The sequence below is a fragment of the Toxotes jaculatrix genome, chromosome 3 (assembly GCF_017976425.1).
Source record: "Toxotes jaculatrix isolate fToxJac2 chromosome 3, fToxJac2.pri, whole genome shotgun sequence".
Taxonomy (NCBI): Eukaryota; Metazoa; Chordata; class Actinopteri; family Toxotidae; genus Toxotes; species Toxotes jaculatrix.
This window is the reverse complement of record NC_054396.1, coordinates 24,738,465-24,766,437: the sequence shown is the minus strand read 5'-3', so window position 1 is coordinate 24,766,437 and position 27,973 is coordinate 24,738,465. Positions and strand designations below refer to the sequence as shown.

The 27,973-nt window shown below is 42.9% G+C and overlaps 1 protein-coding gene and 1 long non-coding RNA gene across 2 annotated transcripts in view; one reads left to right on the top strand and one right to left on the bottom strand.

Annotated features, from left to right (window-relative positions):
* LOC121179184 overlaps positions 1-27,973 on the bottom strand; it is a 107,926-nt gene that overhangs the window by 15,249 nt on the left and 64,704 nt on the right. The window lies entirely within an intron of this gene.
* LOC121179182 (plexin-A2-like) overlaps positions 6,003-27,973 on the top strand; it is a 57,190-nt gene continuing 35,219 nt past the window's right edge. The window contains exons 1-3 of the mRNA XM_041033860.1: positions 6,003-7,226; positions 9,654-9,836; positions 22,033-22,167. Of these exons, the coding sequence (XP_040889794.1) occupies positions 6,003-7,226; positions 9,654-9,836; positions 22,033-22,167 (1,542 nt within the window). The remainder of the gene's footprint in view (positions 7,227-9,653; positions 9,837-22,032; positions 22,168-27,973) is intronic.

Here is a 27,973-nt window from a genome sequence, read left to right as displayed (position 1 = left end):
ATATGTGCCTCACAGCTTCACATGGATGCACTGCATCAGTGTGTTTGATTATTTTTCTCATTCGCACACTCGTTGGGGTCTAGCCTCTGCCAAACACAATGTATATTCCCTGTCAGGTCTCTATGATTCATGCATGCAAAAGCAATATCGCTCTGCACATCTGTAACCGAATCAGTCTGAGCAGAAACATACCTTTGTTCTACAGAAGGAGCAATGTGAGCTCAGACAAGAAAAGACAGAAACTCAGAAGAAGGCAGCAGCCATAGAGACTGAATAGCAGGCTGTTAGTTAATGAACCAAATAAAGATGGCTAAAAGAGTGCTCTTATAGTACAAAAAACACGATTGGGAGAGGTGTTCTGTTCTTGTCCCAGTGCTAGAGACCAGAGTTCACATTTCCCCACCCTCATTCCCTATTCTATTCAGCTGCACTGTCCACAGATCACTCTGAGCTCCGGTCGGACTCCTATGTTTGCTCCTTGTTCTTGTTCTTGCACTTAAGTGATGTTAAGAATGAGGGGTGCTGGGCAGCCGCTGCAGCACGGCGCACACACACACACACACACACACACACACACATGCTGTGTGGCTCCAAAGAAAACGCAGCTCGCTCTGTCTTCTTCTGCGGTCGTTGAATTATAGAAGACCCTCTATTGCACTCGAGCTGCATGGGTTTTCATCACAGCGCTGGAGGTCACTTTGACTTTCCCCACTATGCTCATCATATATGCAACGCGAGGGCTTCGGCAGTTGAGAGGAGCCTGCTTGAGGTCACCATTAACCAGGGAAGAACGACAATGAGATTTATGGAAGAGGAGACAGAGCTGAGGAGAAGGATGGGAGGAGAATGGCATGCATGGTTAAATCTGAGTGTGGCAGCAGTGCCCTTCATCTGGTCCCTGCTCTTAACAGCAATTTCAGACATAGTACTGTATCTGCATGTATAATGCATATGCCCTGAAATAATGGCATGCATCGCACAGGAGGATGCTGACTGTGTTGTGGCGATGTGTTGGAATTGGTCCCCTATGTCACATTTGCCTCTGCCCAGGTCCCCCGCACTATCCTGCAGTTATTAGGAGCAGAGCGCGTTGCGATGACATAGTGCTGTTTTACTGTTCCCCGCGGGCAACCTCAGCTACTCTACCATCAAGATTAGTGGCTGACTGGAGAGCCCTAAAGCCTGCAATATCTGCGCTGACCAATAAACTAAACAACAAGAGTGAAAAAAAGGCAATTACAGTTCATTTTTGTTAATATAAAACCATGCAGAGACACAGAGACCATGCCAGAGGAGCTGCCAACAAAGCTAAATGAACTTACAGCAATTCACAGGGTTTCCAGAGAATACTGACATCACAAAATGCTAGTGTCATTAATCTAAATACTGGCTGTAAGAACTTTTTTTTTTTCCCCCCGACTGAGAGAAATGTCTGGAGGATGCACTGTTGTTTGAATTTACACCGTAGAGCATAATGATAAAAATTAACCACAGGCCAACTGTCGCAAAATTTCTCTGTGCGGCATCAAAGTGAAGATATCCTGTGGGTATCTGCAGTGTGAGCATCAGCGCTACACATTATGCCCTCCGAGGCCCCGAGCCTGTGCTTCTGTGAAGGGGCCTTACGAGGCGGAGCCCATCGCCCTGGGCTGCCCCTCCACAACGCAGCCGCAGATAAAACACGGTGGACTGATCACAAAACACTGCTTTTTCTAATAAACCCTGCCGGTCCTTTGTGATTCAATATGACATTCATTTAAAAGTCATCGTTAATAAAGACGGCATTTTCATGTCCTAATTCCCCGACTCATCACTGTAGGTACCAGCGACAGCCCCTGGCTCTGGCTTGCTGGCTCCCTCCTCCCTCCTGTCTCTGCCGCGTTTGACCTACTTCTGTCTCCACAACATTGTAAACAGATCTACTAATTGCCTTCATTTATTCATTTGGAAGTCAAGTTCTGTTGCGGCTGGCGCCCTCCCAGCTCATTCATGTGTAATGTGTACAATGCTGGCCCTCCCCCCAGTGACTCGTCCATGTGGATTTGCAGAAAACCCCAGACAAAAGTATCCCATCAAGCCATGTGAGTTTACATACTGTAAGTTCAAACAGTGTTTAGTACAGTAACAAGAAGTGCGGCGGCCAAAAGCTCTTTCAAGAAGGAACTTTTATAAACTTAGACTTTAAACTTCCATCAGCACCCCCATTTTGGAAAACCACACACACACACACACAAAACGAAATACAAGCGCATCTCTGCCTGGCCGGCTTGTAGTCATGAGGACAGAAGCTGTTATGACTATTGTAGTTCAGACACTTTTCCGCCCCCATAGTCTTATACTGTTATTGCTTTTGTGCAGCCTTATAAATCTAGGCCACACAAAAACAACAGCAAAAAAAAAAAAAAAGTTTTTATCACCTCTGATGCGAGTGACAATGACTCCCATTGTTGACTAAGTGTGAGAACAGAGATGTTTCTTCTGACCTTTAGAAAGATCGTGGCACAGTCTGCCGACAGTGCTCCCGCTCTCACACAAATCTATAATCCAAAACGTAAGCAAGATAAACTTGCTGTTAGTTCTAAATCTGTCATTCCTTTAAGGGAAGAGATCATGATTGATTTTAGACATTATCCACTGGGTTTTAACAGGGTATTATACACGCCTTAGGCCATTAGGTGCAATCAATCACTACAATAGAAAGTGTGCAAATCACCCAAAAAACAGTAGTGAGGTTTTTAAATACCATCACTGTATATTATTAAGAACAGCTCATTTGAATTTTCTACAATTTGTAAATGAATTTAAGAAACATATTTTCTAAGTTGCCTGTTAGTTACCGGCAGAGCACAGCTTCATATTATCAATCTGAGGGAGCAGGGAAAATGACGACTGACAAAGAAATATCCCCTCTGAACATTTCTGTCGTCTCTGATGGCAGATGGGTCACACAAACAAGAAATTTACAAAAAGCTAACCATCCCTTCTGTCCCATGAATCATACCTAACTGGGAGCTACAGAAGCTATGGCAGTGTTCCACCCCAATAAAAGCTGAACCCAAAAGATGGATCTGGTTCCACTGATCTTGATCCAGGTCAAAAGGTCGGGGTCCGTGGACCACAAGAGGCTGGCTTCTCCCTCCTCTGCATCGCGATTGGTGTCCCCAGAGGCCTCAGCAAACCATGTTCCTGTGTGTGTGAGTGCGAATGAGTCACGTCTCGGCTGGAGCGTGTCTGAGTGGCGAGGCGGAGAATTCAGCAGGGAGGACTGCGCAGGGCGAAGAGCTGTCTCTATAATCCAGGGTAAACACTGAGCAGCATGACTGCACGCCTTAGACGTGACCAAAGCCGGCAGAACAGAAATGAATGAAACGATAAGGCTGCTGCTTGCCTGCATGCCTGCCCAACTCCGTTTGCCACCAGCACTTTCTCTTTTTCTCTTCTTGTTTTTCTCCCGTCTTTTGTAATTCCTTTGAGGGTTTGACTGGAGACTCCCAACACTGAATTAACCTCTGGGTGGCACTGCTGGTGTCTGTTGTTTAAGGTCATACCAGACTCAAGCCTGCCTTCCCAAATATCATTTGTGCTGCTATTTGCTGTCAGACCTCAAGAGCGATGTCTTATTCGTTATTTCAAGTTGAGAAAAGGACAGTGCTTGAGGTTCTCATAAGATTACAATGCAAATTACACACCTGGAAACTTGTAGTGTGATTTCAACATGGAAAATTACAAGTAATGAGATTCTGCTGGATGCCACAAAGCAGAGACAATCCGAGTTAATTTTCGTTAACACACAATCACTTTTCTGCTTCTTTTTAGTGGCAGCTCAAGAATATGCACAAAGGCTTGAGTCAGATTTCTGTGTTCTAACACGCCCACTTTCAAACAGCTCTGTACTGAATTACATCCCATTCCAGCATCCCCTCTCGCACCAAAACTGCCTACATCGAAAAGCACAAGAAACGAGCAAATGAATGCTGCGAAGGGTTTATATTGTAGTTCACCCAGAAGCCATCAAAGTATGGAAATGCACTGCTTTCTCTGAAAACATTTCAAACACCCTTTCTCCGGGTTTTCGCATAAAAAGGACAAATGATGAGAATTATGGTAACATCAACCCAGAAACTGGTTCAGAAACTGAAGGAGGGATTTTCAAAAGGAATGTGCTGGACTCCATTTTGTCCAAAACAAAGAATCTGTAAATATTAGAGCCAACATGTCCTGCCAAATCTCTGCTTTCTGAGAACTAATAAAAGCAAACACAGTTTTTTTGTGTCCAGTCAGGAAAAAAGAAAATAAAAAACAGAAGCTTCTGTTATCCAACATTTAAAGCAGAGATAGTTAAAGATAGTGAGAAGCAGAATGTGACTAATATTGATTCACATAGGTCTGTAGAAGTGCTGTGTATTATGAATAAAGAAAAGCAAACACAGAACTTCAGATGTAAATGCAGCGGTACAGCGTGTGAAAGATATTACTCTTCAGTGGCCAATTACTGGCGGAGCTGCTCACACTGAGCCTGCCAAATTGAGCAGAGTAGGTCGAGACACTTGAGTGACTTCACCCCCGGTGTGAGTGTGGTGGGGGACAGATGGACAGGAGATGCTGGAGTGGAGCTGGAGTCGACCCAGCCAGCTCAGTGTCAGTCCATCCGCTCCATCCCTGGCTCCGGTTCAAATCCGCCGGACGTTCAGTTAGTCGGCCAATGGAGAGCACCCACCGCATCATGACCCCCACATTAGGATCTGACATGACTGTCTTCATTTAACCTTTACTTATACCAGGAAGTCTCACTGAGAAAACACCCTGTTTACGTTAGCTCCGGCCAAAAAAGACAGTTGCCTTTGAGCTAAAGCTGTCTAGCATTTGGCAGGATATCTATAAAGGACATTCAGAGGCACTTCACTGAGGAGGGTAGACAGATTTTAAAAAAAAATATTATTAGAAAAGTGTGAAGAGGCTGTTTGTGTGGTAATGAAGAGGACAAAGGGGGAGATAGAATCAACCTTTGGGAGCCAGATTGGACAAGCCTCAGACAGGACTTAGGATGATGTAGGTGTCTTAATTTATTGTCTGTCCCCCTATGCAGGCAGTTTTATTACACCATTAATGGACTTCAGTGAAATATGAGCATACGTGAAGCCACTTGCTACTGCTTGTGTTGCCTTCTGTCTTTATTTTGAGACCAAACTGTCAATACATCACACATGTGTCTCACTCATCCATCCTCCAGTCCATCATGTGTTTGAGAGACATTGTTGGTCCCCCGGAAATATCTACATAAAATATGTTAATGAAATTAAACAGGGAAGTGTGAGGGTTGATGCTGCCTGGCTCTGAATCTCTAATGACTCCCTGCCATCCCTGGAAAAAGCCTGATTAATTTAGGAATGTCGGCCGCAGTGGAGAGTGATTAATTCCTCTTGCATTCAACCATTTAAACGAACAAGGCAGAGGGGAGAAAGGAAAACAGGGAACCAAAATATGGACGCATAATTAATACATTTGAATCATTTAATTAGCCACCCAAACAGAGGGAGGGCTCAGCTACAGTGTGTCACTGCTTTGTTCAAGTAATAGGCTGCAGTTAGTTCTCTCTTACAGAGCTGCGAATATAACGAGCCCCCCTGTTGATAGGGGGAATATTGGACCATCTCTCGGGCTAGTAAATAAGAGGAGACAGTTTGAACAAATGATTACTTGTTTCTTTGATGTCTCATGTGCCTGACCAAGCAGAGAGAGAGAGGAAAACAAGCACATACATTTCAAGGTTTTTCGATGAACTGTCTAATGATACCCTGAAAGCACTGTTTCACTCCTGAACGAATCAAGGATTGTTTGGATGTAAAACAAATGTCTCTCTTTTCTCTTTCAGAATGATGTGAAGATCACTCAAACAGGACAAGACCGCACCTCAGCTCATCTTTCAGCGCAATCCTGCTCCTTGCTGATACACGATCCCAGGAGTTTTGTCTGAGCTCTGTATTTTTTGGAGCCCTGTGGGAATGGGAACGTGCTTGGATAAAGGATGGATTTACTGCGGCCTCACTAAAGGTCACGGTCCTCTAAAGGTCATGTCATGGCCCCTGGCTCTGTGGCTATTGACTCTAATCTCTGTGAATCAAAAGATGACTGTTGGACAGACTTTGAACATCTTCCAATCAGAGCGGAGGGAGTGGCCACTGAACCACCTCACCGTGCACCAGTCCACTGGGGCTCTGTACGTCGGAGCCGTCAACCGAATCTACAAGTTGTCGGCGAATCTCACCCTCCTGGTGTCCCATGACACAGGGCCAGAGTATGACAACAAAGCATGTTATCCTCCACTGATTGTCCAGCCTTGCTCTGAGCCTTTGGCCTCTACTGACAACGTTAACAAACTGTTGCTCATCGACTACTCTCACAACCGGCTGCTGGCCTGCGGCAGCCTCTACCAGGGCGTCTGCAAGCTGATGAGGCTGGACGACTTGTTCATCCTTGTAGAGCCCACACACAAGAAAGAACACTACCTGTCCAGTGACAACCAGACGGGGACAATGTATGGGGTTGTTGTGCCCTCACAGGGTCAGGATGCCACTCTATACATTGGCACAGCTGTTGGAGGAAAGCAGGACTACTTCCCAACAATCTCCAGCCGCAAGCTGACTGGTGACCCAGAATCTTCTGCGATGCTGGACTATGAGCTTCACACTGACTTTGTTTCATCTCTCATTAAAATCCCCTCAGACACACTAGCTCTTGTCCCACACTTTGACATCTACTACATCTATGGCTTTGCTAGCGGCAGCTTCGTCTATTTCATGACAGTCCAGCCGGAGACTCCAGAGAACGGGATGCCTGCAGGCGGCTCCCCTGGCGACCTGTTTTACACCTCTCGCATCATCCGCCTCTGCAAAGGTGACACCAAGTTCCACTCCTATGTGTCGCTTCCTGTGGGGTGCGTACACAGAGGCGAGGAGTACCGTCTGCTGCAGGCGGCTTACCTGACCAAAGCCGGCAGGGTTCTGGCAAAGTCGCTCAACATTAGCGCTCAGGAGGACGTGCTCTTTGCTGTGTTCTCCAAGGGACAGAAGCAGTACCACGATCCTCCAGATCACTCCGCTCTCTGCATCTTCACCATCCAAGACATCAACACACGCATCAAGGAGCGGCTACAGTCCTGCTACCAGGGAGAAGGAAACCTGGAGCTGCACTGGCTGCTGGGAAAGGACGTGCAGTGCACCAAGGCGGTAGGTAGACTGCAGAGAGGCAGACAGAGAATGATGCTCACAACATCATCTTGTGGATCCTCTGATTTTACCTCATGAAAGTTGTAGACATTTGCATACACAGTTGTTTAAACCTACTAGAAAACTCCCATGGTGGTGAGCGGCTCTGATATAGATTTACAAAAAGTTGGCTCTTTGAGGGATCCACAACTGCGACTGCAGCCTAAATAGCTGATAGGCAGGCAGCCAGCACTGTGCTGAAGACACCATTCAGGTTTTTGGGATCCCGTGAGAGCAGAAGAGCTGGAGGAGATTAATTCCACAATGCTAATCAGAGGAGTTTTGTGTAGAGCTTTGATTTCTTTCAGAGGTTTGGGCACTGACACCCGCCTACTTCTCCTTTCTCTCCCCCTCTCTCCACTCGCCATCTTCTTCCATTTTGCTCTAGTCGCTGTCAGCAGTATTTGAACCCTCCGAGACCTGTTCTTGATCTTGAGAAAAGGGCTTTCTTGTAAATGTCCAAGTCTGTGCCTTTGTGAAGGCTATAATTCTGCATAATGAGTGGCTTTCATGGAAACAAGTTGAAAGCGAACCATGAAAACAATGATATTCATCACATCCATCGCTCTGATGGTTCCCAACGTGTACTTTCATTCCACTGTGCCATCAAACAAATAAGATGTAATGTTATTCATAACAGCAACTGGGGGAGGACAGAGATACATAATAATACAATAATTAACTCTCACTGCACAGTTAACCAGAGAGCTTTATGTCTAAAACGGTAAATGAAATGCTATGGTTCAGTTTTGTTAAAGATGCTATGTGATACTGTGTGGTTTTTTTTTTAAATGACTAATTACTCTGTGTGAAAAATCAACAGCCAAATGTTTATAGAGCTGCATCAACATGTTATTTTGAACCTAAGAACATGTGAGCCAAGATTTTAGATGTGCCTGATCATTGCTTGAAAACACTGTTTATTCAGAAAAGAGTGGGTTAATTTTGTGCAAATGTATTCCAGCAGATGTTGGGAAATTTCACTGGACAAGTGACAACTTTGACCTGCTGGTGACACTAGATGCAAAGTCAGTAAATCACAAGGGTCATTATGATTCATCCTCTCGACACCATGAATATATCAAATTTCTTGACGGCCCATTCAAATGTGGACATTTCAAAAAAAAAATCTGACAGTGACACAAGAGCAAAAATCAGAGCATCACCAAAGTCATAAGGATGAATATGAATTTCTACTGGAGACCACGAATGTCTGTTCAAAATTACATGGCAAGTTATTCAATACCTGATAAGAAGTGGGGGACCAACTGACTGAAAATCCAACACTGCCATTACTAAAGCAAATTTAAAAGCCATATTATTTCAGCACTGATATACAGACAAACCCCTTATAGTTTGTGTTGCTCGTTTCCAGGGGTTATTAGTGTATGACATTAAAAATTCAGCAGCAGAATTTTGGGGGTGGTCAAGTCTAAGACAAATATTACAACAAATGTTCATATGATGAATATTCGTGTGCACAATATTTAGGTTCTAGAGAAAGGAGTTCAGAGACTACACTTATTAGTCACACAGAAATGGCTCATATTTGTATTTTCTTTTACAAGACTGGAGGTCAGGCTCAAGCCGAGAAAGACTGGAGTGAGGGGGGGGGTATGAAGTTTGTTTACACTGAACTCACTTCACTGATCACATTCAGTAAAGCTCAGGAGCATCACTTGATGAAAGAAAAGCGCAGTAAGGCCTAATATGTGCATAAGAAGTAGGGGATGTGAAATAAGAAATTAGCTGCCCTAAAAAGGTAGATTTATATACTGAGTGACAAGCAATTAGCAAGGGTTTGAGGTGCATTTTAGTAGATGTAACAGGACTGCTTAGCATGCAGCTCTCTTTGATGCTTAATCAAAACCTGACATCTCTTGTGCTGTGTGTTTGTATGATGTCAGATCAAGCGATCTGAAAATCACAGAAACAGGCGCAAAACACACAGCGTTTCTCGTGTTTGCCATCAGCAATTAGTCTGCTCCGCAAATTCCCCCGCTCGGAGGCTTGTTGATAAACGCAGGAGCCCAAGCCCTTTTGAAGTAACCATTTTTAACCCTGAAAATTGTTCGCTTAATGCATGTTAGGCTTACCAGAAGTCAGTTTGAGTTCTCTTCTTTTATTCGCACGTGTCTACAGTGATCTCAGTCATTTTCCTGGCTCCCACTTACGTTCTTCCCTCTCTCTCGTTACCTCCATCTCCTCTCCTTACATCTGTCATCCTCACTCCTCGGTCCTTTCACTCTTTCACCTTTTCTATCCCTCCTCCTGAATTCTTCTTAACATTTTCTAAAAAAAAAACACACCCCTCTGTCTTCATACTCTTAATGCTTTCTTCATCTTCACCCCACACCCATTTCACCCAATCCCTCTCTCTCCGTGCAGCCTGTTCCCATTGATGATCACTTCTGCGGCCTGGATATAAACCAACCCCTGGGGGGTTCTCAGCTGGTGTCGGGTCGGACAGTGTTCACCGAGAGCAGGGACAGGCTGACCTCTGTCACCTCCTACATCTACAACGGACAGAGTGTGGTCTTTCTAGGCACCAGAAGTGGACGGTTGAAGAAGGTGAGAACACACGCTGACAGTGACCGGCAAGCATGAAACTGAAATCAGACACTCAGGGATTACGCGGTTGTTTTCAGGGAACTGCTAAATCTCAAGAGACGTAACCAGACCCTTAATGACAAATCACATCATTTACCTATTCAAAATGTACCACTGACTTCTTGAGGCTGCTGTTGATGACCCACTGGCATATCAGTGATGGCTGTCTCCTTGTTTTAAGCTTTGAACGCCAATGCACAATGTAGCCTGGTCCCAGACCTCTGAATCGCCACCCACATCTCAGATTTGTGCAGTGATTCAAAGAGGTCTGATGCTGTGCCCATTGACAGCTAATTCAGCAGCTTGGTCGAAACAATCAACTAAGCAGAGCTTAGTAGGCGGGATTGAGAATGGGAACACCATCTTTCTACAGAGCTAGCAAGCTACACTCATAAAATACAGTGGCAGAAAAATGCCAACACACGTAGCCAAGCACAAGTTGGTGTAAGTCCATGTGCGGAAAAAACAACTCTTAAACTGACATATTTGGATAACAAATGTGAAAAATGTTAACTGCTCCCAGCAACTGTTACCACAGCTTTCGTGTTAACTGAAAATAAAGTCCAGACAAATATAAAACTCAAAAAATCAAAATAAGCCCCTTGCATTAACACTGTGTCAGGCTGAATGCATTAAATAAAACAAAGTTTGATTACCAGGCTACGCTACATTAGGTCTATACTCCAGTGACTTAGTGGCTCAGTAGGAAGAGTGGGTCCACTGATTGGACGGATGGTGGTTCGATCACCAGGTCCTCCAATCCACCCATCAAAGCTTCCTTGGACAACATAATGAACCTCATATAGCCCCCGATGTATCGCTGGTGTGTGAGTGCTGCATGAATGTGTGTGAATGGGTGAATGTGGTTTGTAGTGTAAAGGGCTGTGAGTAGTCGATAGGAGCAGAAAAGCACCATACAAATGCAGTCCATTTACCATTAGAGAGAGACAGACAACAAAAGGAGCAGTCAAAATTGATGCTGCAGAGACTGATATCCAAAATTTTAGTTCCTCGTATGTGGAGTGATGCTCCAAAAATACTAAAAGCTACATTTCACTTAATGTAACTTCAGGCATGTTTTTGTCAGACCCTCCCTGTCTGGTAAATGTATGTCTTTCTTGACTCCACATCCACAGTGTGTAACTGCCGCTTTAAAAAAATGTAAAGGCCACAAGGTCAAGACAAGACAAGATAACCCTGATGACATGACTGTGAGATGATCAGGGTTATTTTCTCAGACTTCAAATCTGCTCCAGAGCCACAACTGACATTATACAACTGTTTTTATGGGCTGCATAGTACTCTATAACACATAAAATGAAGTTCAGTTGCAAAATTCGTAGAATACCCCTTTAGCGTCTTATATGACTTTAAAGGTTTCTGCCACCAAACTCCATGTCTATGAGAAATACACCACTGAGATATCCATAGCTGTTTTTGTGTCTCACCACCATGACACATCTACGTAATAATGATCTTTAATCCGTTAACACTAATTAACGCAATAATCTGCTCAATTAATGGTCTAATTAGCATAACTGGTTCTGTATAATATATCACGATGATCATGGCGAGACATTATGCAGCTGGATGAAGGTGCAGTAATCATGCAGCACGGTGCTCTTATATGAGAACAAATCGATGTAAATCTCCATCCATGCCTACTTGAGCCACAACTGAAGCACCTGCATGTTCCTCCAATTCCTTTTGTATCAGCTGAAAGAACAGGACATTATGCAGCTCTAGTGCCCCTTGTTTAACAGCGGCCGGGTGGATTTTGGTTTGAATGGCTTTTAGCATTACAAAGCACATAGAGAGCCACTCCACTGATTCTGAACAGTTTGCCTGCGAACTTGACATGTTTATAAACACTGGTAGACGTGTGAGTGTTCTTAGTATCTTGATGCCTGATCTGATTCAAATCACTGCCATAGCTCCTTTACCTGATGAGACAAGAAAATATGATGATATCCAAGTGTAATTTAGTTGTCTAGCAAATCTGACTTGTATTTTCCTTGTTTCAGGGCCTATCTTTAGCTTTCTTTTCTTTTTTTCTTTTTTTTTTTAGTTTTTCTTTTTTAGTTTTGAAAGTTCAAATTCAAAGTCTAACTTAAGTTTTCTTTTATTTAAGATATAAGTCTGGAGATATTCTACATGTCTTTCTATTGTTAAGAAATCCAATGAAAAGACTAAAACCAACAATGCATATATACTATTAATATTGCCTGCGTATCCAGTGCCTGATATAGCTTCTTCCTCTGAGCCACAGACGTCCATTGTTGTCCAAAATCTATTAAAACCACATCAGTGAGCCACACTGTCGCACTGGGTGACATGTTCCTTCATTTCAGTGCACATGGACACTGTAGTTTATTTTGAGTCAGTCCCACAGGCACTGTTTTGCTGCCTTATGTACCCACCAACACACCAAATCTGCAGCTGAAAATATTCAACAACAAATGCATGTTTTACTCCCGTTTGAGTAATATTTGATTTAGGAAGTTATTTAATCTGTTTAAACATGAACCCATGTATGTGTGACCAGTGGTTTTCAACAGGAACAAATGAGCTTAAGGCTGCGAGCCACAGAAAGGCTGGGGAATTCCAAATGCTCTGAAAGACTGAGTAATGCATTGTTTTGGCTCATTTTCCATCAAGTTATGCATTTCAAATGCATACCGTGATGATACATTATAATACAGTCCCTATAAGGGGCATCCTTTGATCGAACTGGATTGACTTTGTAGCACTGTGGACTCTGCTTACCACACAGTCATACAGCATGCAGCTGACTGAGGAAATGTGTGAGAGGACTGTTGTGACATTAGCCTGGGGGCGTCAGTCTTATGAGGAGCAAGCTGTCTGACACACAACACACACACACATAGACACACACGCGCGCACACGCACACAAAGGTCCAGACTGGCAGAGATAGCATCACTGCAGCTCTTTCATTGGATGAGCCATCGGGGAAAAAGACAAGATAGCCTGACAGACAGAGGAGAAAAGAGAAGGTGGAAGAGTGTGAGACAAAGACAGAGGAAACAACAGATACAGAGGTAGAAGGATGGAGATATTAAGTGAGAAAAAGGAAGAAGGACAGATTCAGAAAGAAAAAAAGAAAGGTAGAGCAACAAAGAAAAGAATCTTCTGCATGTGTTCAGGAAATGAGGAGTAAGTTGTGGTGAGCAGAGTGAAAAATCCATCATTACCGCGTTAAGTACTGAGTGTCTAACGGCCAGAGTTTGTCATTACACTGACAGAACATGCAGCCATGATTCAGACTCCCAGGAGCCTCTGAGGAGCACGGGGTCACCTCTCCAATCCTATTCCATCACCCCTGAATGGACAGGCTGAGTGGAAATGGGGCATGACAATAAATGCCATCAGCGGATCACTCCAGCTGCAGGGCCATTGCAAAGGTCAAGCCTGCCACAGGAAAGGTGTAACCAGGGTGAGAGGTCACCGGGATAAAAAACAGCCTCACCATCCAGGCTCCATGCAGCATATGGATGTGTCCATCAGCGTCTCTCGATTAGGCTACTCCTGTTCCAGAAATAACAGGACATTTCTATCATCATCTGCCACAGTTTCGTTGCCTTGGATGGTTGATTTTAGCTGAGTAAAATGACCCTGTGGGTAACTATGAATACAAAAGGGGCTTTTACACTGTGCATGATGTACGCTAATGAGGTGAATCCAGGTAAAAGTCATTATCTCTCACTGATCCTTATTCAAATCTATTCCAGTCTCAGGGCAGGAGGTGCAGCGAGATACAACTTTCAGTGGCACTGATGGCTCAGTCTCCATTTGTTAGCAAAATGCTACAGTGCTAGTGGGGCCCAGTGAGGGCAAGATTAGCATTTCAGCCAGCACAGTCACAGCAAGGTTTCAAACATTTACTACAAAAATTATGTGCATTTGAGTTTGGTGGTATTGTTCAGCTCATGTGATGCTCTGGACAAAGACTGACCCTCAACTCAAAAAAAAAAAGAATCAATATTTGGTTTATTTTCCACTACACTCCATTACAAAATATGTTGCATGTATGTTTGTATGTTAATGAACATCAACACATACTGGCAGAAAAATTAAAAACTCACATAAAGTTAAATTCTCAGACGAGGGAGGCAGAGAGAGTTAAGTTCATAAAAAAAAAAAAAATACAGAGTTCTCAAGTGGCGTACTGAAACATCAGCCGCTGATCAAATAAGTTGGTTTTCTCATGTCTCTCTCAGCTATTACATACTTCATGTTACTTCCCAGTTACAAGCTTAATAAAAGAAACAACACAGAAACAATCATAATGCGATAACTTTGTAGTAGACGGCTGGTTGCTGAGCAGTTATCCTTAAAAAACAGTACTTATCTAGGCCTAGTTTGCACTGAACAACTGAAGTGCAGACAAAGCCTTTAGACTTTAACTGAACAGAACAAAACTCTTTAACTCATCAACAATATTCATAATTTACGCCTGTGAGGAGGAGTAGCAAGTGGTGGAGCAGCAAGGATGTAGTTCTTTGATGTTATGCGATGTTATGCTGGATTTATACCTACACAAATGGCAAACAAATATCCTGACATAGATATAGCTACGGCACAGCAGCACTGCATCATTAGACAGATGCACATGATCAGGCTGTATCGTGCTATATTCCCGACAAGTAAATGTTTACAGTCTTTCATCCACTTTGTGCATTATGACAATAACAGTAATCAGAAGGTCTGCAGTGGAAACAGTTTTGTCAAATGTTGTTGGCAGAAAAGCAGCAGATTACCCAGTCGTCTCAGTAATAGAGCAAGGCTTATATCATATATGATTGGACAGTGTATGGAGCCTAGACTATAAGACACGGACTTGGACTTAAAGGCTAATTCTGCGCCTGACAGAACTGCTGTGAGGCTCTATTACCACCATCCCAGACCATAATATTTGACTACAAAAAAATATGTTTGTACATGACTTGGATCTTATGATCAATAAGCATTACCAAGCCAAATCCAAAAATTATAGGACTACAAATATTTTTCTTCCTTTCGCCTGGTTTTATACTCTATTTCTCTTTCTCTAGGAAGGACAGCATATTTTTTGTCTCTGTGCTACTGTAGCCTAGCTAGTAAGAGTGCAGCAAACACACAGTGTAGACTGACATTATGGCTTTGCTTACCCTGTGGCAGCTTCAAACACATAACAGGTGCTGAGTGGAATTGATTTTCTGAAGAGTTGTTTCTGCAGAGCACAGTAATGCTCAGAAGGACTACAATGGCATACAGAGTGACACCTGATGCTTCTCTGACATAGTCACTGTATCAAGAAGACTGACCTCTATACCAAGGTGTTCCTAGTTATGTTTTGTGTTTCGTGTGTTTCCCAGTTCAGAGGGAAATCAACGATGCCATCGCTGCCAGAGAGACGTTGCAGGGATATTTTAATATTTGATTAATCCTTTAATTTGTGCCAGAAGACTTTTGCCTGAGGTAGGCAATGCTTTCGACAGGCTGGAAGGCGTTTGACCGACTGTCCTTTAACTGAAGCATCACAAAATTGATCTGCCTCAACACTGATGCCAGCGCATTGTCTCAGTGGCTGCAGTTACTCAGCAGCAGTATTTCCCTAGGAATGGTTGAAAATGTTAAGCTCATGGCAAATAAAGCCTTAGTCAAATACTCTCATGTGCAAATAGTGGATTCATTATGGCTTATTGAGAGTTGACCGGGTGGGGAAATTCTCCAGTGCATGGCTAAATGACTTGGACTTTTCAAAGTCACGGTTTCTGTGGGGGCCAGGAAGGGGAGATTTGGTGATTGAAATCATTAGAATGGAGTTTCAGAGGAGGGGAGGGGCACCGGCAGAATAGGTGTGTTTGAAAGGCTAAATTGAAAGGATTTTCATAAGTGCATGAAGGGAGCTGGACCTGAGGGTAAAGGTTTTCAAAGCGGATCGCTGTTAGATGTCTTAATACAGCTGAAATAGTAAATGGTATTAAAAGAGGCAATTTTGTGATAACACGCGAAGGTGTCCAACTTTCTGCTTTTCCTGTCTGCAGTTTCATTTAGCAGCTACGTCTCTTTCTCCGATTCTCTTTGTCCTCTCCTTCTTTTCTCTCTCTTGCTCGGTCACACAAATGGAAACACACAAGAGGACTGTGACTGCATTGCGGTCAGGAAAATTAAGACCATACGGGTGCCATGAATTGTTCCACTGTCCCCCTCCCACTGCTTTTGTTGGTGGGCCATGGGAACCTGACAAACAATGCGAATGATTGGAGGGATGGGGGCCGTACGGAGGAGGACAGGAAACAGAGAACAGGAAACCATGTCCTCAAGGAGAGAGAAAAGAACTGAACACAGCAGAGACTCAGAGGAGACTGTGGTCAAGTTGTAGAAATTGTGGTATGACGACTTGGAAGCAGGCCATGCAGCTGAAGGTTAGAGCTAACTGAAATTCTGGCTGCTGCAGCTGGAGGGCTGTTAACAATAACCCTCAAAAACACACATGCATGGACACGCACACACGCTCAGACGCCATGACCTCTCTTCCGACCCAGTTGGTAATCACGTTTAGGTATGGGCACTTGCCAACATACAGCGTATCTAGTGGCTGTGATCAATTCGCCTCTCTTTGTGGCTGTAGTTAATGTGATGGCTGAATGATTAGTCATGTCCTGTAATACACATCTCCACCTCAGTGACCCGTCGTCCCCGTGAACGCTCTTGGTGTTTTTTTTTAACCGCTGCAGCTCAGCTCTATCCTGGGCTTTGTCTCATTAGCATTCACATGGCCATGATGGATATATGGGCTAATCAATGCCTGCTCTCCTCAGCTGTCAGCCACGATGGGACCATATGCACAGCCACTCAACCTTAAAGGTGGCCAGTTGTCTGGCCCTTATGTCGCTGCAAGCCCCTTGTCACAATATTGAGTCAAGCCTGGGAGCATCTACTGTGACTTCGGTGCCAAAATCTGTCTCGCTTACAGTGTACATTTACTTTAGATCTAGTCTTGCGTGTATTTTCATGCTGTGCCCATTTCTAGTGTAATGGAAGATTTATCTGTGCTTGCCTGCCAAATTGTAACCTATTTGCTTTTGGTGGTTTTATATGAAAAATAATACTTTGCTGTAAATCAGATGTTTACATACAAGACGATGCATTGATTTCCAGCGAAATGTTGTGTCATGACTGAAAAAGACAAGTTTGTTTTAGGAGAAATGAACCAACCTCCTTGTGTCTGGTTTGAGTCGGACAGATCGGTCTTCAGGGACAGACGAAACCTTGTCAGAGCGGCAGATTGGGAATGATTGGTTGAACAGAGTGCTCCATGCCTCCTGGGTCATCATCCATATGTTTAGGTTAGTTGGGTGAATTTGGAGGGCACAGACCGTCTGGGCACATATGGACACACTTGTTTAAGATTGGATGGTCGTTACCACATAAACATAGTGATCATCTGCGTACAAGGTCTCCTAATCAGCAGCGGAAAAACAGAGGTTGACATGTATACTTCCTCTCAGCATGAACAAAATTGTCACCTGAGATGCATCTCAGAATCAGTCCCTTATGTAAATACTCACGGGAGAGACATTCTGGGGAGTGTATTACTCACGCAAGGTCTGGCGGCTTTACAACGGAGCCAACCTGGCTCAAGCCAAGTGACATCTTAGAAGTCTGGAGTTTTTTTGTTTGCTTTGGCTCTCACAGGATGAGAGCGGAGCCGAGCATTTAAGATGCAAACCCAGCCACGAGAAAGGGAGGCTGTTTTCGTTAAAAGCACATAGGCTCAGGTTGCATATCTGTTTGTGGAAGCTATACTAAGCTGGTTTGTTTATATCCATTGCAGCTTCTGCAAGGGAATTTCAGCAGCAGGGAGGATATTACTGTTATTGGCTTAAATATTATTCATGGGTTAAATATATATCCTCATCAGCTGTGACACGCTAAGAAGAGAGAATGAAATGAGAAGCTAACTGAGGTCATGTGAACACATGGTATTAATGGCAAATCAGTTCAGTTCTTCTGTTACATGACATGGACCACACAAGGAGAATCTGTTTGAATTTTAAGAGGAGGTTTACTGAGGTTTTTGGAAAATGTGTTGTCCTTAACTGACCTAAAAGTGACGTTTAACTGCTTAAATAAGAACCCATTTACTCTTAGTCACTTCATGCATCTAGCTTTTTTGATATCCGATAGGTAAGTGCAAACACAGACATCAAGTATTCTAGGCGAACTGAAATCTGATTGCTGCGTTCTAGCGAGATGTTCAAGTGCAAATACAGAAGCGCTCTGCGGAGATACCAGCTCAATGTGTCTGTCTCCTGTGACAACAGCAGCTGAAGTGACACTGAGAGACTGAAATTAGCCATTGTTTCCCCTGGCTCATTAAAGTCACAGGAAAAGCAATTTCACACATACGATTGTACAGAAGGTGCACTGAGCTTTTGCAGCATATATCTGATCCCTGATCAGTCCAATCACTGAATGCTCTGAGCAAGTGAGTGACCTGGAAAGGCTAGATGATAAAATACTTGTCTTGCTGTAGCTCATAAATATGATTCATCCATGTGCTTAAATGTATTAATTGTCATTAGCTAGCAAGCTAAACCGTGATTGTTGTGACTAAGCGGCTAAACTAAAGAAGTTATTCTTCCTTTGGTGTTTTTGACAGTTACCAAACAGCTTGAGGTGCATTACCTACACTCTCTGGACTGGAGGAGGACTGTAATTGAAAATGTATTCAGTCATCATCAGACGTCTTTGATAGAGGAAATGACAAGTGTAAATGAGACCTAACATTGCACTATATGGATTGTTGCATATTGGGTGTGTGTTTCTGATTTGCCACAATCAATAGCAGTGCATTGATTGAACAAAAGATCGTGAACACAACTGCAGCTACAAATGCAATGAGCAACCAACAAAAGACTGAGTGCTCAGGGTGTTTGTGAGCAAGTGTACGCTCAGTTGTCAGTTCAGTAGGAACACCCAGCTAAAACTAATGCAGTCTAATACAAAAATCCTGCAGTAAATCCTACCTTCATGAAGGTTATAATGTTCAGTTTGTGTTGAACAGCTGTCTTGCAAAGAGATGTGTCTGTTGTTTAGCCTCCCCTCATTGATTTGAATGGGATGGCCAAGATAACAGTCACCTGCCAACGTACCACAAAGCAGTTCAACAGCACCACAAACTGCAGCCTCCAAAATGATCGAACAGCTGAATCAACATGGTTTCAACACAAACTGGACATTATAACCTTTAAGATGGACAATTTATTGCAGGATTGTTTTATTAGGCTGAATCAGTTTTATCTAGGTGTTCCTAATAAACTGATAACTGAGTGTAAATGTGTCTTTGTTTGTGTGCCTAGGTGAGTATGTGCGTGTGCAACTTTGTGTGTCATTTCCTACAAGCAGGCTCATTATAAAACCAATTAAACCTGCCTTACTCTCATTATGGAGCTGTGGGGCTTAAGGAGAGATTGAGGACCTGTTGTATTCCTGCGGGGATTCTGCCTGGTCAGCCCTGTTTTAAATGATAAAAACCACTTTTAAATCCGCTGAAATCAAACACCACGGATCGTCAAGATGGGTCAGTGTTTCTCGGAGCTCATCCCCGCTCCCCTGTCCCTAGGTCAGTCTCATCATGCCCGACTTAAAAAAAAAACCCCACACAGCTCAGTATCTGTCCCATTCTTTTTATATGTGGTTTCACCACAGAGATGCTTACATGTTCTGGTTTCTATCTGGGCTATTTATGAAATGAGGAGTGTGGGAAAAAAATCATGTGAACTGGCTCCATTGTTGCACAGGACTGTGGTACAGGAGGAGCAACAGGATAAGGAGGAGGAGGAGGAGGAGGAAGAGAAGATGGGGCAAGAGAAAGAAAACAGATAATGAACATGAGAGAAAGAAGCTTAGCTCTGAGATAAATCAGTCTGTGAAGTAACTTTTTAAAGAATAGGACTGTGCATGGTGTCGAGGTAATGACAGTCCGATCGGTGAGAAACAAACCGTGTCCTTTTATGATCTGGAACCAACAGACACACATCCCGTGTTACTATTGTGCTAATTACTTCAGTGTTTTTGTATGTGGGAGATGCTGCCCCACCCTCCTCGTAACCCCTCAGTGTTTACCCTCCCACACACATAAAACAACACACACACACACACCCACGTTTGCACAGATTTTCTCCCTCTCTACTTCATTCTTGGCTGGCGGAGCTGACGGTTGGAGAGGCACAGCTGCCTGGAAGGTGGAGGCGTGATTGATTGATGAAGTTTTGGTGCCCACGGGATCCAATCATGTAATCAGTTTGTATTGATTGACTGTCCCCATTGAGAGACTGCCGAGGCTCTGCCACCACGTGTGGAAGCTAGACCTGGCACTCGTTCAAAATCTTCTGCAGTCAAATTTGATTTGGTTGTGAGGTCGCCTAAGTCCATGCGTCAGGATGCATGCAGGGGCGACTGGTGTAATTGCACTGCAGACGTTTTGCAACACTTCCACGATTCTCTGCTCCAATTCCTCATTATCTTGCATTTATTTTAATTATTATGATTGAGAAATTAATTCAGCTTTACTGTAATTGCATCACATGGTTAATGATCCAATCTCCCTGGAATTTAAATAGGGCTTCAACCTGGGTTTGCATAGCTAATGAGGATTTTTTTTTCTCTAGCTATCATGCTTTATTCAGACTTTGCTCTCTCATTTCACACTTCTGACTTAGATTTCAAGTGTCAAGTTATCATTACTGTATGATGAAATTCACATCATTTCAGCACCAATGGTGAAAGATGGGTTTTTATGAGTGCAAAGGTATTTTTTTGTAATAAAAAACTGAAGGAGTACTGCCTAGGTTTTTTTTGTGGTGGATGCAAAACACATTGGGCAACATAAACCAGACAAATAAGGAGATTTGTCTTTGTGGTTGGTGGAAGAAAGTTAAAACACTTTGATTATGTAGGGAGTACTACAAACGGGTAGTTTATACTGGCACTAATAAAGGGTTTTTCAGCTTACTCACCACTTTACATCCTTACAAGCGTTTCCACGTCTTCACAAGGCTGCCTTCTGACAGCTCCAACATCAGTAAGCCACTTACTACAAAGACAGACCTGCTTATTTGTTTGCTTCACTGCAACAGCACATCTTGTTTGTAGGCAGAGGTGGGAGAAGAGAATTGAAAACCCTTCACCAGTGGGCATCTGTTCTCCATACTTGCATTTAATGAGCCCCAAAAGATTGCTGCCTGAAAGTCATTCCAAAGTTAAATTAAAGCTGAGCTTACTGAACATGACTCAAAACTAAACTGCGTCATGGCTGCAACCTGTGGGGTAGATTTAGGTCAGAGTCGCACTGGCCAGCTGGACAATGAATGTACTGTTTCTTGGTGGCACTAATGAAGATACCTTTGGAGCTACTGCACACCACCATGAGTCAGGAATGTGCTGGAAGCAAAACATGTAGTAAATGAAAAGAAGTCCAAGCACCCACACACTCACACTGGAACTAGCTTTCTTTTCTAGCAGTTCCCCGTGCTTCAAGACTTTGTGCTAATCTAGGCTAAACAAATCCTGGACCTCTGCAGCGGACACACAGAGATGAAACTGACTGTGATCTCATCATTAACTACACCTGTACTATATAAACTTATAACAAGTTATGTTTCCAAGTATTTCTGTTTCATATACAAATGAACAGGCTGTTTACTGTAAGCGGCTTCTGCGTTAATGAGCTAATGTTCTAATTGATTGTCGTGCTGGAGAGAGTTTATTTGCAACTGATAAGTCATTATTAGATAAGTCTATTTGTTACCGGCGTAGAACAATATGTAAATGACTTGTACTGCTGGAGATTCTTTAGAAATTGTCTGACTAATGTGAATAGACCTCTCATGGATTCTGCTTCCCGTTGTACTGAAATCAGCTCATCTTATTAAGCTGACATTTAAAGAATATTTCCTCATGACACAAATGTGTTGGAGGAACAGTGGCAGCTTCCACACAGATGCAAAGGAAGTGTACAAAGCAAACATAATGATATACAGTAGAGGACACATATCACTCGACAAATGTCCAATAACCACTCAGTCACCGTGTCCTGCAGCGCGGCATTCACTGTCTCTAACTCTGTGTTCATCTGTGTCTCTGTAGATAAGGGTGGACGGCCCTCTGGAGGGAGGAGTGCTGTACGAGACAGTGACTGTGATGAAGGATAGCAGCGCCATCCTCCGGGACATGGCCTTCTCCCTGGACAGGAACTCTCTCTATGTCATGTCTGACAATCAGGTGAGGAAACGCCCTCATTTCGCGGCAGCTGTCAGGAGAAACACTAAGCGGTGGGGTGATGTATGGAGGAGCAAGACCACCCTTCAGCTGGAAGCTTGCGGGTTCATGCCCCTGTGAGAGCGAGTGTGTTCGCCATGCTGACATGTCCTTGACTGACATACTGTATGTGTGACATGAAATTTGGAGTCAAGTTTTACTTAGCATGAAAAGGGGATATTTTTGCCATCAGGTCAGTGGAAACTGTATTAATCATTTGCATACATACATTTGCATCAATGCACAAAACTAATAAGTAGTTCTTATTGCTAAAGGATTTGTTTGTATCCAATTTATCAGGATGTTTCAAAAAGACATGTCTGGCTTTGGTCTGCACAGATACCAGGATTACTGTTAGCGTTAGCATTATTGTGCATAGCTTGGGAATTAGCAGTAAAACTGTTTTAAATCAAAAACATTCATTTACGATAAGTGCTAAATTAATGCTATTTATTTGGAATCCTACCAGCTGCTTATGACTTATCCCCAAAACCCAGTGTGGCAATTCTCTAACACTCGCAAACTGTATGTCTACAGTAGGGATTGTTAAATATGCAGGCTGTGTTGTAAGGGGATGGACCACTGTTCTAATTACTTATCCATGCGAATCGACTTACAGTGCATGCATCTTTTGTACGCAACACACACTCACACACATCCCATAGAAAACCATTAGCGACTTTTTTTTTTTCTGTGTGGCTGTATCCCCACTCATCTGCTCCTCACTTGGCCCGGCATCACAGAGGCGAGCAGTTGTTGTTGTTGTTGGACGATATTCTCTGCACTCATTGGAGATAAGAGTGAACAGTGGTAATCACTTTCAACTCCCATCAAGTGATTATTTTGGCACGGCTGCATGGCACTGTGAAATGGGATTAGGTTTCAGTGTGGCCAAAAAAAAAAAAAAAAAAGCACACACACAAAACCCTATCACTGCTCTCAGTTGTCTTCTGACTGCTGGAATGTATTGAGCCAGAGTCACAGGACAGAGAGGAAAAGGGCACTGGGACAGTTGCAGTTGTGTCATTTATTTCAGAGTGGCTCCAAACTCTTTTTTCTGGGAGCTTGAAAAACCTATAAAAGCACCAAGTTTAAGTGAACAGGGGACGTCATCTGAGGAAGCGAGAGAGAATAGAGACAGAATTGTGTTGGGTACTGTCTTATAAAACAAATCAAGGCAGCTCTTCCTTCTGTGTGATAGACTGGAAGAGACAGGGCATCACTTATTGATGAGCCCTGGTCGTTCAAGGAGAGACACATGCTTCCTTCAAGGAGATAGCCAGCTACTCTCTCCACTCCGCCTCCAGTGACACATAATAACCGAGACAGAAACCAAACCCAGTTTGGCCAGGCGTTTTCTCTCAATATTAGAACAACTCTGGCTTTGTAGCCCTCGGGAGCTCAGAGAAGAGTAAAGCCTTCCTCTCTCCGTCTCCCTCTCCATCTTTGCTCAGCTTTCCCTTCAGACTTTCACAAAGCTTGGGTAAGGAATCCCCCAGGGAGAGGGCTTCGCTCGCAGATTTCCCACATTTCCAGTAGATCCCAGAGATGAGAGATTTTCGGATTCCTGAGACCCAAACAATACAGGAATGATGTGGAATGAGGAGCGAGGCACAGACAGATTTGGCTGAGATCAGCCGACCCTTGTGGAATAACAATGAGCCTCTCTGTCTCCTGCCGAGTGAAACACGCAGGGTTAGCATGATGATGAAGAGTGAGGAGAGAAAAGTGTGTGTATGTGTGAGCATACATGTGTTTTTGTGTCTCTGTGGCCGCAACAAAACATCATTTGGGAGCCATTATTGATATGAAAAAAAAAAAGTCTTCCCAGCAGTTAATCTTTTTTCTCACCGTGTGCCTTTAGTTTGATCATTTCTAAGAATAGAAATGCTCAGTATCCAAACACACAACAACCTCACTGAATGTCACTCGTCTGTCTGTGAAATGATGGCTAAGGCTTTAAACCTTAGAGAGGGAGGGGGAAACTGCTGCAGGGTTTTTCCAGGGCAATTTCTCAAAGTGCCACTCTGTAAAATGTAAAATCGTTGCTTGAAATCCCACCTATCCACTTCTTTGTTTCTCTCTACCGAAGACCTGTCTATCTTCCCTCCCTCACCTGTATGTGATTATACTGTACAGCAGCGGTTCCCAGCCTTTTTTTCTCTGATGCACCCCCACAGCTCTATCGGATGAGCTACATCACCCCTCTAACACTATCCATCATGTTCCAAACAGGGCTGAATAACTAAGCGGGCCCTGAAATCCCCAGCTTTACTTCATATTATTTTGGCTATATAATTTCATTTGATTAATCTTAGATTTGTAAGAAATTCTTACCACTGAGACACAATGGGCAATCACTTGTGACGAATCCTCTTTCCTCCATCTTGTGCCCTTGGTCGTGTGTCGAAATCTAGTTTTAAGACCTAAGTTTTTTATACGTTTATTTAGCGTTTTCTGTGTTTGTGTTTTATCAAATTTCTTACATTTTTTTCATGTGTGTCAAGTAATTAACACACACAGAAGCTGGGGAAAGGTCGTATTATTCTCTATTCAGTAACTGTATGGCTGAAACCAACAATTATTTCCATTATCAATATGTCTGACAATTAATTTCTTTATGAATCAATTTATTGTTCAGTGTATAATGTGTCAGAAAAAAGCGAAAAACAAGATTTTAATGTCATCAAATTGCTTGTTCTGTCTGACTTGTCAAAAACTGAAAGCTGTTGCGTTTGGCTTCACAGAAAACACGAAAAACTGGCAAATATTCCCATTTGAGAAGCAGCTGCTGCCAGTGAAATGTTTGGCATTTTTGCTTAAAAAGATGACTCAAATTTTCTGTCAATCATCTAATTATTTCAGCTGTACAGTACTGGCTGGTTTCTAGGTGCCAGGGGAAATAATGAAACTGCCCGTGTGCAGTGGGGGTCAGTGAAACAAATTTTTGCTCAGGGGCCCCTGAAAAGGTTAATCCTATTCTTTTGATGAGATTCCAAGCAGGATGCTATTCACAACTATTGCTCATATAAAACTGGTTATAATTACAATTTTCTTTTTTCAATCAAGACATAATTATCCTGGAAATGCTTTATCTTTAATTATTGTTTTTTTTTGGCAGTTTTTAAGACTTTATCATAGACAATGGAGAGAGATGACAGGAAAAGAGAGAGGGATGCAACACATGTCCCCAAACCAGACACAAAGAGGGGAGGGTGCTCATGGTTAGCATCTTAAGCCCTAAGCTACAGCAGCGCTTCTTCTTTGTTCATTTTCAGTAGGTTGTGTCAAGTTTGCATTTGTACTGCTGCTGTCATTTATCAGTTCTATTTCAGCTTCTCTATTCACTTGCTAACTGTTTTTGACAAGTTCTCGATTACAGCAGTAGGGCTGGAGTGTTACAGCTGACTGACAGATGTCAGTGTGAAGTGGTTGTTGGTAGTTTCTTGATTATTGTGACAATAAATACCATAAAGATCAGCCTCACAACAATCTAAATGTTCACAGAGAATGCATTTGTTTTCCACCAAAATATCTGATCTTGCAGTACAATATCCACTCACAGCACCTAGTTATGGTTCTGGAAAGATCGTGGTCTGGTTTAATAAATAAGTCCACAGTGACTTCATACACAATGTGTTTATTTATATTTAACCAAAACCACAATCTTTCCCTGACCTTAACCAAAGTAGTTTTGCCGCCTGAACCAAACTACAGATGGGACTCTAACTGCAAAAATCCATCTAGTGATTATGTTGCTACCACAACATAATCGGGAAAACAGTTTGGTGGTATATGAATGTAATTTCTAGGAGACAGGGTTGTGGCATGTGTGATTAACGGGCTCTGAGAAAGTGAAAACGGAAAAGCTACTGTTTATAAACTGAAAAAGTTAACTGTATGTCATGCAGTCAGTGGTGCTTGTTCACAAGTTCCAGTCAAAGCAGAATGAAAGTCCACACAATGAGGAATTCATAATGTGTGGTAAATGTGATCTCGTCTGTTGAAACGTTAACGCTTTGTCAACCCAGACATTGGTTATTATTGGCATCACAAGTCATCTAAAGTTTCATTTTCAGTCTTTAATGAGAACCAATTAAAATTTTAACATACAATGAATGATTGGTTTGAATATTAGAACATTCCTACTCAGTTCTTTCACGTCCTGTACAATAAAATTAGGTCTGAAAGCGAAACATAAATAATAAATGGGTGATATAACAGTTTGGGATTAAATCCTCTTATGTTTTGTCTTGATGAGTCCTAAAAACAAAATCCTGGATGTGACCTGATATCCTGGCACCACGTGATACAAACAGTCATGTGATGCTTGTGGATTTTCCACAGCCAGACTGAGGATATAGGATGACAGCAGCGAAGAGGTTTTAAAGCCTGTGTGCTCATCTGACAGCATTCGTAAAGTTCCAGTAAATCCAGATGAAAGTGTTAAAGTGATAGCGAACTAGTAAGATGATAAGGTCGAGCATTAGCGTCAGGGGCACCCCAGATGCTGTGAAAAGATAAAGATTTTGTAATTCCTAAAGCTGGAAAAGTGGACCTGATCATCACCCGGCCCTGCCATGACAAAACGCAGAAAAACATAGAAAGCCAGCCAGACTTGGATTTTGCCCCTCGGGAACGGAGCATTTTCATTGGTTTTTCTTTGTTTGCTCTAAATGATCAGTTTTTCCTGAAGAAATGATCTCAGAGAAGACAAGGCAAACAAAAGCTTGATGAGAAAAATACTAAATACAGCATATGGTCATGAATGATTTATGAGGCATCTACAGTACATTGAACATGAACTGGGTATGAAGGCTTAATTCAGTGGTCCAACAATCATAGAAGGAAGACATGGTGGAGTATGGTCATCACCAAGATATGAACTGTCAGTGAAAAGTATCACCTTTTTGAATCGTTTTGAAATTTTCACGTGCACCATTGTCGACACAAAATATAGATGACTGACCATTAAAGTTATATATAGTGTTATATACAGTTATGGAGCTATATTCTAATGTCTAATTCTCATTTTTTCACCTCTTTAACTGGAATCTCTACACTGTTTAGCTTTGCAAGAGTGTCTACTGTCACAGCCAAGTCCAGCACTAGCGACCTCCTCTCGACCTGCCTCGCTCTGCTGCGGCGGTGACATTTAACCCACGTTGGCCTAGACTTGTGCGGAAAGCAAGACAAATTTTTGACCCAAACTGCAGCGGCTATAGTTTGTCATGTTTAGTGTTTTACCATATTAATGGTAACTGTGCGATAGCAGTTCATTGTTGCATCGTCGTATCTGTCTCTCTCTTTCCCCATATGTAGTGCCTGTATCTTAACTGTCGGTATTCAGTTAAGGGGAAATGAAAAGAAACTGATCTTAAGAGAAAACAAACAAGAACAACACACAATGTAACTGTATGTAAACAGAGAAGGAAACTGATCAGCTAATCCACATGCTGAGCTGCTCCTATATTTTAGCATCCCGTGGACATAAAACCTAAGGAATCGTATTTGGATTCAACATGGGGTGTTCCCGCTCAGGTCAGTTCCTCTAAACAAATCACCTGTGATGTGCAACGAGAGGTTCACATTTGATTCTTCGCTGGGCAGCAGAAAGAACAAGATCCATAGCTCTCCCCTTGTAAAGGTCACGCTGCCTCACGGCCACGGACCAACTTTGTTAGTTTAGATGAGCTCCAGTCCACAACAATTCATGGATTATTCCTACTGCGTCAGATATGGACTTAGAGTCCTCAGCCCCTCCCGCACT